Source organism: Trachemys scripta, chromosome 2 (genome assembly GCF_013100865.1).
Source record: "Trachemys scripta elegans isolate TJP31775 chromosome 2, CAS_Tse_1.0, whole genome shotgun sequence".
NCBI lineage: Eukaryota > Metazoa > Chordata > Testudines > Emydidae > Trachemys > Trachemys scripta.
This window is the reverse complement of record NC_048299.1, coordinates 29816221-29830421: the sequence shown is the minus strand read 5'-3', so window position 1 is coordinate 29830421 and position 14201 is coordinate 29816221. Positions and strand designations below refer to the sequence as shown.

General features: G+C 39.0%; 1 protein-coding gene across 18 annotated transcripts in view; it reads left to right on the top strand.

The window, feature by feature from the left end:
• The window catches only part of SVIL (supervillin), a 204768-nt gene that overhangs the window by 140003 nt on the left and 50564 nt on the right, over positions 1-14201 (top strand). For 16 of the 18 annotated variants that reach the window (XM_034760157.1, XM_034760145.1, XM_034760143.1 and 13 more), the window contains 7 exons: positions 1556-2476; positions 2813-2983; positions 3619-3653; positions 7964-8025; positions 8391-8530; positions 10556-10799; positions 13620-14199. In XM_034760157.1, coding sequence (XP_034616048.1) covers positions 1556-2476; positions 2813-2983; positions 3619-3653; positions 7964-8025; positions 8391-8530; positions 10556-10799; positions 13620-14199 — 2153 coding nt within the window. The remainder of the gene's footprint in view (positions 1-1555; positions 2477-2812; positions 2984-3618; positions 3654-7963; positions 8026-8390; positions 8531-10555; positions 10800-13619; positions 14200-14201) is intronic. The other 2 variants (XM_034760159.1, XM_034760158.1) reach the window with 1 other exon arrangement.

Below are 14201 nucleotides of genomic sequence, written 5' to 3'. Positions count from 1 at the left end.
TGTTGATTGAACTAATTATCTGACTCTGAAAACCTCACCAGTGACTGTTCTGGGTAATTGGTGGGTGCATAATACCCTGAAAAGGCATTTTTTTAAACTTTGCAAATGAGCACTCTTATTCGTGTTTTGAAGTAAGTCACTGTGAGGTCCTTCATTTTAAAATGGACCAATCCTCATAAGAGAGAGAAAATATTAACCAGATGGAAAGGGTGATGTGTCAGGTAGTTGGGGGTATAGTGGATTATACTAGTGCTCTAAAGCATTAGTTTATTTTTTTTTAAATCTTGTTTTTATGTAAAATAAATTCTGCAAGTAGGAAAAGTCTGTTGGTAGCAAGCCTTGAATTGCACTTACTTGAGGGTTGGAATATCTGTTAATTGCCACTAAATAGTTAGCTTGGTACTGTATATGAGCTTTTCCCAACCTTAGGGCAAAAAACCACCTTACTGATTACTAGTTGCATGGTGGGTGTGGGGAAATAGCTTTCGATTTTAATTTTTTATATGACATTTTAAAATGTTATTCAACTGTCTCCCTGACTGTGCACTTTTTGTGGCTCTAAAAATTATGCTAGAGATATGTTACAATTATGTGGTTACGTGTAGGACAAATGCTGCCCTCAGGTGCTTATTATGCTTAGCTCCTGTTGATGTCAGTGGGAGCCAGCAGCAGGCATCCAGAGGCAGTATATGGCTTGTATTTGTGCATGTACATCGTAACGGTTGAACAGAATTGCTAGAAAATAAACCAAGGTGGGATAAGTTTCAGTACATTCTCAGAAATTTAGCATATTGGGATGTGGTGAAACTTTTCCTAAATGTTCATACAATGCAAGTTTTTGTGCAAGCCCACAAAGAGTGACAACCATACTGGGCTTCCATTTATTACCGACATGTTTTTCATTTTTAGAGAGGCTCCTTAACATTATTTGGTTTCATTTATCAAGATAGATAAAGTTGTGTGCAACACTTGAAATGCTCCCGTTTCTGAGGTTTGCATGGAGATTTTGACTTGTCTATGCAACATATTCTTCTGCAACTTTTTTGGGAAGGGATATGGGGACATACCAAGATATTTGACTAATTTGTTTCAAAGTGAGCAAGGATCAGTATATTGGCAGCTTAACAGTAAATATAGCAAAAGGAGGTCAGAATTTCACACTAAAGACACTCTTCAAAAAGCTATATTTTTTTTAGAAAGCAACTCCTAATTCTCTGTTTTGAAAAATATGAAAATGTATTATGTTCCACAAAGGAGTGGAATTGTGATTACTAGGAACCTGCTCTAAATGTGATTCCTTGCTCAGTTATCTTTCTGAAAGGTCACACGTGTACTAGGTGCCTATAAATAATTTAAAATGTCCTTAAGGCTGGTGTTAATGCCAAGATTTTAAGATGGGGAGGTTGTTTCAAAGTATATCCTTAAAATACTTAGATGCTTATCTTTTTATTTTGTTTTACTATATGATGTTGCTCTCTGGTCCCACAATTGATACATGTTTTTCCCAAAACTAATTATTGCTGGTCACAGCTTTAATCCTTTTTCTTTCTTAAAGAGTAAAAGTTAGAGAGAAACTGGTGAAAGAGGAAAGTGCTCATGGAAGCCCTGAACTTGTCACAGACCCTGTATCTCAGAAAAAATCTCATCCAGTGCCAGTTGATTACATGCCTCTTCAGTCAGAAACTTCTTCCTTTGATAGGGTTGCCAGCCAGACACTCAGTTCAGTCTGCCAACCGATACATGGATATATTCAGCCTGCTGGTGTTGCTCATACTGCCAAACTGATGGCAACAGAAGACCCAGAAAATATCTCAATTAGCAGCCTCTTAATATCAGACAATGCCGGCGTCATGACAAAATCCCCACCAGCCACTGCACTGGAAAAGGAAAAAAGTAACATGCTTCAAAATTATGGCTCAAAGCCTGACGAATGTCCTTTGGGGACAGAACAACTTTTGAAAAACAGAAAACCAATTTTGCCATCTGAGGTTCTCAGGCAAGGGAAGAGCAATGAAGACCATTTTAGAGCAAGTGAATTTGACAAGGCTACTGTTCCCTCATCTCTTATAAGCAAGCCAAAGGCTAACTCATCAGAGCTTCAGAAAGAGCTAGAGTGCACTAAGCACCAGGTGCCTGAACCCCTGTTTAAGACTCGTGAGAACACTGAAAGGAGTGAGACAGTTATGTACATACAAAGTGGATCCATATCACATTCTGCTAAGGCGAAAGGTCAAGCTCAGGAAGTGTCTACGATGAAGCATAAACTCCTGACTCGCTCAATGTCTGATTATACTGGTTCTCCTAAGCCAGAGGCTTTAAAAAGTAAGGAAACTGTTACGAGAAAGGAGATGGCGTTCCAGAGTGCTGAAGCAAATGTGCCCAATGGTGAGATTGGCATGGTTGACACAAAAGTCTCTGTTGCTCAACTCCGTAATGCCTTTCTGGAAACTATCAATGTCCACAAGAAAACTGAACTGTAGGTGACATTTCAGAAATATTTTTGTGTGACACTTGCACGTCCTTGGCAAAATGACAAACTCAACATCAGTAGTGTTCTGCATTAAACCACACAGCTTAGCTCTCACCAGTGTGTACTGGAGGCTGAGTCAGCCTGAATCTGCTCTTATGCTTCTGCTTGCTACTGCAAGTTATGATGTTGGGTAGCTGGAATGTTTGCTATACTTCTGTGCATGTTACTGTAGGAGCATGCAGAGTGATCTTTAGTGGATTGTTTTGATGGGATGCCTATATCTGTGCTTCACTTTTCTCTTCTATTCTCTTTTCTTTGCACTTTCTATCATATGATTAAAAGTGAATCTCGATTTGAGATGTCAACATCAGGTACTGATTTGTCTGCCAATACTGAACCTGAAAGAGTGTCACGAAGGCCAAGGCGCTATTTTTCTCCTGGTGAAAGTAGGAAAACTTCTGAGAGATTTAGAACTCAACCAATCACTTCAGCAGAGCGAAAGGAAACTGATAGGTAGGCACGTGCGAGACTGTATGTAGTGTTCTGGTCCCGGTAAATATGAATGAATTTAAGAAGAGAATTTTCTCACAGTAATGTTAGCAAAACCATTGTACAAAGGGTTTTGTTTCACTATAAAAGTAAAAATAGTCAAGTCTTCATTTTAAGAAGAGAAATGTAGTTTTTCTGACGCCTGACAGTTTCGTTTCTTTAAAAAATAGGACTTTCTCTAGGTATCTAGTTATAGGACTAGGTAATGAATTGTTGTAAAACACTGAAGTGCGGCTATGTGATTTGGTTCTCGGTAATAATACATGATTTGTGTGTCTGTGTAAAGTTAGGTCTTTTTAAAAAAATAAACCAAAACTCAATGTTGGGTTAGAAGAACTGGCAGAAAATCTTAAACTATGATCTTCTATGAGTTGTACTTGAAATAATTTTTCTTTACTAGATTTAAATTTGGCTGGAATTGCTCGCCTTTCTGCTTCATTAGAGGTTGTCCTAAATGAAAATTATTGAAACTTGGACAGCATCCATGATTTTCCTCATTCATAAGACATTTGGTGTCCCATCTGACAATTTGAGTGGAAGATTTGTTTCTAGATTTTCTTTCCAGCTGACTTTTTTTTTTATTTGCTGATTTTTACTAGGTCCACTCTGAGTCCAGAAATGCCAGCTGCTGAGGGTAAGTCTCTGTCTCTTCACCCCCATTCCCTCTTGGGTAACTGTGAACTTAGTTTTTTTGAAATGGGAGTTATGTCAATATAAATATGAATAACTAAAATATGCCATTGTTCCTTGAGCTGTATCTAGAAGGGTTGATTTGCCATTCAGTGCTAAGCCCAAAAAGTTGCTTCTGCGACTTCCTAATGAACATTATATTACAAAAAAGGAATTAAGCCAAATTATAGTTTTCTTTATGTAATCAGTTGTATCTGACCAAAAGTACAGATGAGTTTATACCAGGAATAAAAATCTATTACTTCAAACCAGTGGTCTGGGACCCATGCTTGGAAAAGCTTTACTGCTGATGGAAACACTTGCACTGGTCTAACAAAATGTTCTATCCAAGAAAATTGCAAGCTATTGAATCTTAAAGCTGCATAATTTTGACTACCATTTTGCTAATCTCTTTGCCCCATACACATACTTCAATTCTGACTGACACAAATTAAGAAGCTAGTTTCATGTCTGATCTCATGAATGGCTAAATGTAAGAGTTTGATGGTGTGATAAAGTTGGAATATTTTATTATAATTTTGAGTCCCGTTTGTGCCTCAGTTTCCCCTATATGCTGTCCTGTTCATAGGCACTGACTCCGTGGGTGCTCTGGGGGAACCCACGGGGGGAAAATTGTGGGTGCTGAACACCCACCGGCAGCCCCCCATCAGCTTCCCCCAGACTCCCACTGTGCCTATTGCCTACCGGTGGGCCCCGCGGATAAGTGCCTCCTCCTCCCTCCCCATGCCTCCTGCCCAGCGCAATCAGCTGTTTTGCAGAGTACGGGAGGCTGGGTGGGAAGGGGGAGGAGCTCGAGGGAGGGGTCTGGAAGAGGTGGGGCCTCTGGGAAAGGGTTGGAGTGGGGGCGGCTCTTGGGGCAGAGCCAGGGATCGAGCACCCCTCGGCACTTCGGAAAGTCGGCGCCTGCGTGGGTAGAACATATCTGTTTGCTCTTGGGGGGAGGCTAAGACACAGGTTAATAGCATCTAACTGTCTGGGCCCTAGGCCCCATATCAGTGGAGCAAACAATGGGAGAAGACAATAGGAAATCCAATTGCCTGGACATTGACACTTAGCAACCAACGACCTAGAGGGATATGGACTTCTCACCTCTCCTCATGGAGGCTGAACAGTATTTCCCCAGTTTGAGAAAAAAGGACTAGAGAGGTTTGAGGTGGGGAATAAGATTTCATTGCTGGAAGGAGTTGGGGCTCCCACCGGGAGTTTGACGAAGAAAATCAGATGGAGGTAGACAGACGGAGCTTGAACCAAGTCGTTCACTACAACTTGGCTGGGCTCTGGGCTAACCAGAATGATCTATGCTTTAACCATTTCTCTCTGCTACCTCAAGGACTTCCTATGCTGTGTTTCAGTAACAAATAAATCCTACTGTTTTGACAACACAGTGCGGGTGTGTCTGCAAATGCTTGGCCAGGTGCATTAATCCATGAAGATTGTACAGGTCTCCATTGGGGTCTGTTTCAGTTGGACTCACTGAACGGTGCTCACGGTGTGAAGCAGGAGTGCTGAAGGCCCAGAGATCCAGTCTAAGGAGATGATGAAGCCACGTGGCTTACCCTGGAGGAAGTGTGAGATCCCTAGGGAGTCTGGCACACCGAAGGGGTTCCTCCTAGAGACTGTTCCAAAGCTGGGGCCATAGCACCGATCCTATGGATCCATGACAGATGTCTTATGCTATTTGAAAGCTGATATTCCCTGCAGCTTTCAAGACGCATATAGCACAGGTTTTCAGAGCTGGAGGTGGACAATGGTATCTGCTAAGCATACCAGCTGAACTTTTTGAAGCAGGAAGCAAGATAATAATCAGAATGTCTTAGTCTTAAGGTCTGATATGGAACAGGTTATACGGTGGTATTGGCATAAAGTAGGGCTGTCAAGCGATTAAAAAAATTAATCACGATTATGCATGCAATTAAAAAGATTAATAGAATACCATTTATTTAAATTTTTTTGATGTTTTCTACATTTTCAAATGTAAAAAGCAACAGAGGGTCCTGTGGCACCTTTAAGACTAACAGAAGTATTGGGAGCATAAGCTTTCATGGGTAAGAACCTCACTTCTTCAGATGCAAGAAGTGAGGTTCTTACCCACGAAAGCTTATGCTCCCAATACTTCTGTTAGTCTTAAAGGTGCCACAGGACCCTCTGTTGCTCTTTACAGATTCAGACTAACACGGCTACCCCTCTGATACTTGATTTTCAAATGTATTGCTTTCAATTACAACATAGAATATAAAGTGTATAGTGCTCACTTTACATTTATTTTTAATTACAAATATTTGCACTGTAAAAAACAAAAGAAATAATATTTTTCAATTCACCTACAAGTACTGTAATGCGGTCTCTTGAAAGTTGAACTTACAAATGTATAATTATGTACAAAAACAAAGTGTATTCAAAAATAAAACAATGTAAAACTTTAGAGCCTACACGTCCACTCGATCCTACTTCAGCCAATCGCTCAGACAAACAAGTTTGGTTACCATTTGCAGGAGATGCTGCTGCCCGTTTCTTGTTTATGATGTCACCTGAAAGTGAGAACAGGTGTTCCCATGACACTGTTGTAGACAGTGTCGCAAGATATTTACGTGCCAGATGCGCTAAAGATTCATATGCCCCTTCATGCTTCAAACACTATTCCAGAGGACATGTGTAAATGCTGATGATGGGTTCTGCTCGATAACGATCCAAAGCAATGCGGACTGACGCATGTTCACTTTCATCATCTGCGTCAGATTCCACCAGCAGAGGGTTGATTTTCATTTTTAGTGGTTTGGGTTCTTTAGTTTCCACACTGGAGCGTTGCTCTTTTAAGACTTCTGAAAGTTCCACACCTTGTCCCACTCAGATTTTGAAAGGCACTTCAGATTCTTAAATCTTGCATCAAATGTTGTAGATATTTTTAGAAATCTCACATTAGTACCTTCTTTACATTTTGTCAAATCTGCAGTGAAAGTGTTCATAAAACAAACATGCTGTGTCATCATCTGAGACTGCTATAACATGAAACATATGACAGAATGTGGGTAAAACAGAACAGGAGACGTACAATTCTCCCCCAATGAGCTCAGTCGCAAATATAATTAACACATTAGTTTTTTTAACGAGCATAATCAGCATGGAAGCATGTCCTCTGGAATGGTGGCAGAAGCATGAAGGGGCATATGAATGTTTAGCATATCTGGCACATAAATACCTTGCAACGCTGACTACAAAAGTGCCATGTGAATGCCTGTTCTCACTTTCAGGTGACATTGTAAATAAGAATCAGGCAGCATTGTCTCCCGTAAATGTAAACAAACTTGTTTGTCTTAGCGATTGGCTGAACAAGAAGTAGGACTGAGTGGACTAGTAGGCTCTAAAGTTTTACATTGTTTTGTTTTTGTGTGCAGTTATGTAACAAAAAAGTCTATATTTGTAAGTTACACTCATGATAAAGAGATTGCACTACAGTACTTGTATGAGGTACATTGAAAAATACTATTTCTTTTGTTTATCATTTTTACAGTGCACATATTTGAATCAAAAATAATAAAGTGAGCACTGTACACTTTGTATTCCATGCTGTAATAGCAATCAATATATTTGAAAAATAGAAAAATATCCAAAGATATTTAATACGTTTCAATTGGTATTCTATTGTTTAACAGTGTAATTAATTGCAATTTACTTTTTTAATCGCAATTCATTTTTTTGAGTTAATCGCATGAGTTAACTGTGATGTGATTAATCGACAGCCCTAGTATAAAGCATTTGTTTCTAGGCCACAGTGAGGTGAGATATTGAGCCTTAAAATGATTACTGGTCCTTCTGTCTAGCAGTGTTCTCCTGATGCATGACCAGGGCTTAATACAAAATCTAAACATGAGCCAATATAATTTTGATTTTATTTTATATGCTTATTGGAATGACATATCAAATTAATGCTAGTACATAAAGTAAATGTCCAGAAGAAAAATAATTTTCCATTCTTAAATCCTGTTATTATATGCTGCACCTAAGAATGATTCTGATTTTAAAAGTCAATTTTACACTACTTTCATGCATATGCATGGTCACATTACTTTTATTGAGCTAAACAGACACTAACTTGCTCTTACATTTTACTGTTGGTCATTCTTTTGGTGATTCCAATGCTATTAAATAAGCTTGTTCTTGAAGGTAAAAGGATTTCTTGACTTGGTCTCTGAAACACTTACATTTAGAGTGTAACATTTCAGATTCCTGCTATATCATGTTGTTTGATTTCTGTAGATGAAGAAAAACTGGATGAACGAGCCAAGCTGAGTGTTGCTGCAAAGAGGCTGCTTTTCAGGGTAAATGTCATGTTTTCTCAACAGAAATATTTTTGCAGAAGGATAGTGTCAAAGGATAATGTCAAAAACCATAATGCTACCTTAGTATGCTTAATCTGTAGCCGTATTAGCATTCATATCCCAATACAGGTCAATGCCCTGTTCTCCCTTTGAGTGCTAGACATATTGTTTACATAGTTCTCAGGACACTAATCTGGTGTATGTATTTTTATCTCATGGTACTGGTTGTCATAGTACATCTGACTGCCAATTCAGAGAAGTCCATCCAAAAAACTTGACACCTGGCATCAAGGAAAGCCAAACAAACATTTGCTTCAGTAATTTCTTCCTCTGAGTTATTGATACTGACATGTATCTGATCCTAGGAAATGGAAAAATCATTTGAAGGAAAAAATATTCCTAAACCACGTTCAAGAAATTCAGCAATAGAGAGAAGATTGCGGCGTATGCAGGATAGATCACGCACCCAACCAGTTACTACCGAAGAGGTGGTCATTGCGGCTACGTAAGTTCCACTTATGTGCCTTGGCATTAGTTCAGAGATTAAATTTCATACATGTGGTGTTTACAGCTTGGTAGTCAGGAAAAAGGTTGTTCGGAACCAACTTCCTTGAGAAACGTATGGGGAGTGGCCACATAGAGATTGTTTTCGGGAGCAGGGGTTGCAGAGCAGCATGAACTATAATCTGGCGAAAGGCTTGAGAAGTAATATATTTGAGGGGAGAAATTAATTACAACATTGGTTTGTAAGCCAAGTGAAACAGATTTCTGCCTTGAGGAGGTCCACACAATGTGTTATGGAGCATATTTGTATTGGAGAAAACCTACAAACTCAATAAATCTCATATGTATGTTTTGAAAATAAATTTCTTATCTTCTCTATTCACGCATCCTGTAACCCCTCTGAAAAATGCAAGAGCAAGCCAGTTGTCAGAAAAGAATACATGAACATAGCTAATTACTAGAATTTGAAAACTGGTTTATCTTGTGAGAAACCAGCAAACTCTAGAGAGAGAATCTGTGTCTTAAGGTTTTAGTTCCTGGCATTATTTTGCAAAAGATCACAGCAGATAACTTGTAGTTGTTAAACATTTCTGTTTGATATTGTTTCTGTTAACACTTCATACAATGCTTTTCTTAATGCTTTTTAAAGATCACAGCAGATAACTTGTAGTTGTTAAACATTGCTGTTTGATATTGTTTCTGTTAACACTTCATACAATGCTTTTCTTAATGCTTTTTTCTTCTCTCTCCTTGTGAATTTTCCCTCCCTTGGCAATTCTTTTTAAAGTGAACCTACCCCTGCTTCACGTACTGTGAATACCCACACTGTAGTGACAAGAATACCTAGTCCCACTGTAGTTAAGAGCACTGTACAACCTACCAGGTACTGGGGGTGGGGGGGAGAAACCTGCATGTTACATGGAGCACAAGGGTCCTAGATAGCAGATGCATCTTACAATCCTTGAATGCCTCATGTGTCAAACAAGTCAATGACATTTATTTTAAGAATGTTTTAAAGATACATGTAACTTCATTTAGTTTTCTGCATGGTAAAACGTTAAATCTTTTTGCTTGTTAAGCATTTGACTTAGGAACTTTCTAACCACAGTTAACTATTTGTTCTAGAGCATACATGTTTCCTATATGGAAGACATGAACTTGCATGTTGAAATCCTAGCAAAACCCCTCCTTGCTTTTTAATTTTTTTTTTAAGTGCATTGTGTCTCTAAAATGAAAATACCAAAGCTAGTGGTGTCTGATTTCACAAGTAGTACATCCCGATTTGTATTTCTCAATATATATTTTTAGCTTGCAGAATTAATGGAAGGATAAGAAATTGCACCATCTATAGGTGTAAGCATAAATTCCTGTTTGCTATAATTGCATTTAGTTCATAGAATGATTTTTTGTTGATATAGATAAATACAGCACGCTGTATTTACAGAATACATTATAGAAAAATAATTAAATATCAAAACACTTTAGAACTTTGATCTGTAACTAGTTTCAGTGAAATGAGGTATACAGAGACGAGTACAATTATGCCTATATGAACAAACATAAACCTATATGCTGTCAATGTTGATCAAATTGCCACTAAAATACTGCAAAGGACTTCAAAATTACTATACATAATTCCACTCAAAATGACCAAAGCAGAGTTCTAGAGATCTATATTAGCTCAAATTCTGAGTGTGCAGAAATTGCAGTCCTATCAAGTTGTATAAAGGAAACTAATAACTTTTGGGTAATAAGTATACTTTTTGAAGTGTAAACTGCAACTCTTGTGTTGCCTTTAAACAAGATGTTTTGCCCCAGCCAAATAAATCTATCAAGAAATTAACTCTTAATTTTTTTAAGTCTGCAGCTGTTTAATCAAAATGCGTGATGCCAATGTTTTACACAGTTTTACATTGGCTGTTAATGCTTTGTGTGCAGTTCTCTTGGCTTTATATCAAGTTAAAATATTAAACCATAAACTCCTACAAAGAGTTTTTTTAATTAATGTTTAGTTCTACTGTCTCAGTTTACAGGCATCCGCGCACCAAAAGACTTTAGCTAAAGAAGAAATCAAAGAAGCAGTCGAGCAAGATCAGTCTGGCGAGCCAGACTCCTCCACCCTCAGCTTAGCAGAAAAGATGGCCTTGTTTAATAAATTGGCTCAACCAGTATCGAAGACCATCTCTCCACGGAGCAGAGGGGACATTAGACATAGGCGAATGAACGCTCGTTACCAGACACAGCCAGTCACGCTTGGAGAAGTTGAGCAGGTACTTCCAACTTTAACTTTTCACTATAAAACAGGCTAAGTTCAATTTCAATGTGAGCTTCCTTAATAGTTGTGAGCAGAGGTCGGCTGTGACTGACAACAGAGGTTATGGCATGTACTTCTGCTTACAGGAAAAAGGTTGTCAGGAAGCAAGCTCCTGGCACAAGGGAATAACATCCTGTAAACTCTTAATCTAGTTGTATTCTTTTAACTGGCAATTTAAGAATAGCAGCTCTTGCTGGCCTGAAAATTCATACCTTGTTGTACCTTTCATAGTGCAAACAAGAAAAGATGTTCTATTAGACTAAGCCCTTCATGTCAGAACAATTTTCCAGGCTGAAGTGAAGCAAACCCTGAAGCACAATGTGCCTAAAATTTGTTGAGAGTTCTTTGGAGCCCTTGTTTATGCACATTTCTTTATTAATGTTTTCTACACTCCTTTGCAGCCAGTGTGCTCTCCTCTTATTTGTTGGAACACTATTCTTGGTGGTTTCTGCATTTTTTTCTCTCTATGGAGATGTTGATAAGATCTCCAAAGGCAGAGAGAGTGTTCATCAACTCTGATTTTCCCTGCAGTGGCAAATTAAACTGTGTACTGGGGTGATTAGTGCAGTGGTGTTTATCTGCTGTGCAATGGACATTTTCTGCCTTGGACCTTATACCAGCCACTGAATTGCAGAGGAACTCCCTTTACTGCAGAGGTGTGAGTACAGAATGGCCACACTGCAGTCCAGGAAGGCTAGCAGGAAAGGCAGCAGAAATGTCACCTGCTTAGTATTACCACATTGAGAATGAAATCACTTGAAGGTGTCAGGCAATTCAAGGGTGCAAGGTACATTTCTAGGTATTTTACATCAATTTGAGTTTAAATAAGGTGCTTGTTCTTGATTCTTGGACAGCATGGTGATTGTTAAGAAGTCTACACCCTTTCCTCACTGATCACGCCCCCTTTTTCTCACTTCACAAAATGGCCATGTTCACTCATTTATCCACACTTTCACTAACCGCAAAAATTTGAGAGCTTTTAAAACTCTGTCAGACTTCCCTGCTGCATGCTTGAATTCCACTTCCATTCATGTTATAGACCCACCATGTGAACACAGAGCCGCCTGACACCTTTCCTGACAGTGATGGTGTGGGAATCTGAGGAATAGATTGGACTGGAGCATGTGGGAGGGAAGTCTGTGATGGCCGTGTATTATAATCTGCAAAACTTTTTGCTTGCTGAACTTGATCTTAAAACATGGAAACTCTTTAGGCACTGGGGCTGTGATCTTTGGTCTCGTCTTTATCCCAGCTAAGGAGGACTAACACGTTTACCTGTAATGAACACACTATGGTTTAAATACCTTTTGAACAGATGAGCCAGTAGTGAACTGTGTAGTTGCGGGGGACTAGGATTTAGTTGCACTAGGACAAAACACACAACAGAGAAGATTGTGCAAAATAAGCACTGCATATGCATTACTAAAAAAGGAGCTAAAATAAAATCTGCTGCATACGAGAACCTAATTACAAAGTAGTTAAGATCTACCAATTAAAGCTTAAAGCCCTGTCTTGTTGTTGTTCTCCTCAGCCTCTATATCTGGTGACTCGCTGCATAGTTTAGCTTTTGAGAACCTGTGAACCTCTTCCTTTCTCTGGGAGTCTCCAAGAAAGTTCAGTGACATCAGCCTTGCTTTCCATTTTGGTTTAATCCAGGGGTCGGCAACCTTTCAGAAGTGGCGTGCCAATAATACATTTTAATGTTTTTAGAAGGTCTCTTTCTATAAGTCTATAATATATAACTAAACTATTGTTGTATGTAAAGTAAATAAGGTTTTAAAATGTTTAAGAAGCTTCATTTAAAATTAAATTAAAATGCAGAGCCCCCCAGACTGGTGGCCAGGACCTGGGCAGTGTGAATGCCACTGAAAATCAGCTCGCGTGCCACCTTCGGCACGCATGCCATAGGTTGCCTACCCCTGGTTTCATCTAAAATCATCTCACTTAGGGTTCCACTTCTTCTGTGGCGTTATGGAATTTGCTCAAGCATTTTATATTTTTAAAGGCAGTTTCTTCCTTCTGCGTGGAACCAGACAACTCCCTTTGCATACTGTACACTTAATAGGTCTAGTGCCGGACCTTAAATGACTAATGTCCCTCATATAAAAGTGACTTGTGTCAACTCCTGTGCAGCTTTATTCTTTTCTGGGCAGACACAATTAAGCCCTTTTATTTCAGTTTCACATGGAATGTTTAGTCTCTCAAACAATAGTATAACAAACTAGATGATAGAAAAGATCGAAAACATGGCATGTTATAAAGGCCAAGTCATGTAACAGTTTTCAGAGCAAATTAAGTATTTGCAAGGGGGGGAAGGAGGGTTCAACCTTTATATTACTGAAGATGCAAACACACTGATTTGTAGCACAGGGGATTAACAAAAGGCAAACTTTGATGTTCCAAACGTTTTCCAATAATGGTCTCATGTCAGTGTCTTGTGGTCACTTGCATGGAGAAAGACGTGTGCTTTTTCCTCAATTATGAGGGGAAGAGAAACAGCATGCTACTGAAGATGCTGGCATTTTGATTACCTATGGAGTTGTTTCTTGTTTACGTGCTATTATGTATTATGTCCCCAAGCCAAATTGTAAGGACACGATTCATGCCTTCATCATCTGTTCCCACTATATATATTTAGATAGAACCATACACTTGCACAGGCACACATTCCTTGCCCTTAAGAACTTATAAGCTGCTTATAAACCTGTACTTGTGAATTATTATTCGAGCTTTGTTTAGGTCACATTTTTTTCAGTAATGGTTTTATTATATATAGGTACAAAATGAAAGTGGAAAAATTACTCTCTTGTCACCTACTGTTGTAACATCAGTGTCAACTATGGCGTCTGTGATTTCTCCAATGTATGCTGGGGATCTGCGTGCAAAGTCAACAGTTGATGAAAGTGTAAGTGCTACCAGTAAACCAGATTTGAGAGTCCACTCTTCAGTAGAAAATGCAGACACTCCAGTAAAAGGCATACTGAAAACAGAACATTGGCAGCCGTCAGTGGAAGTAATGGAAAGCAAACGAGCATCGAGGGAGCATGAAGAGGGAGAGACAAACAGATTCTTAGCATATGAAGATAATGATGTCAAAAAGTACAGTTCTTTTGAAGAAGTAACCACACATCCTGTTCTTAGTAAAACAGAGGACTACCACAAAGAGACAAAATACACTTTCCCAAGAAAGAGCAGTATGGAATTGTTTACCCAACAAGGACTTTTACAGCCTGCGGAACAGAAGGAATTTGTTTCTGATACTGTCCTGCAGGGTAAACAGGAAGTCAAAGAAGGACTGTTCTTGGAGGAAAAAATGGAGTTGGAGAGTGTCTTGAAAAGCAAGACCTTGCTGAGAGGT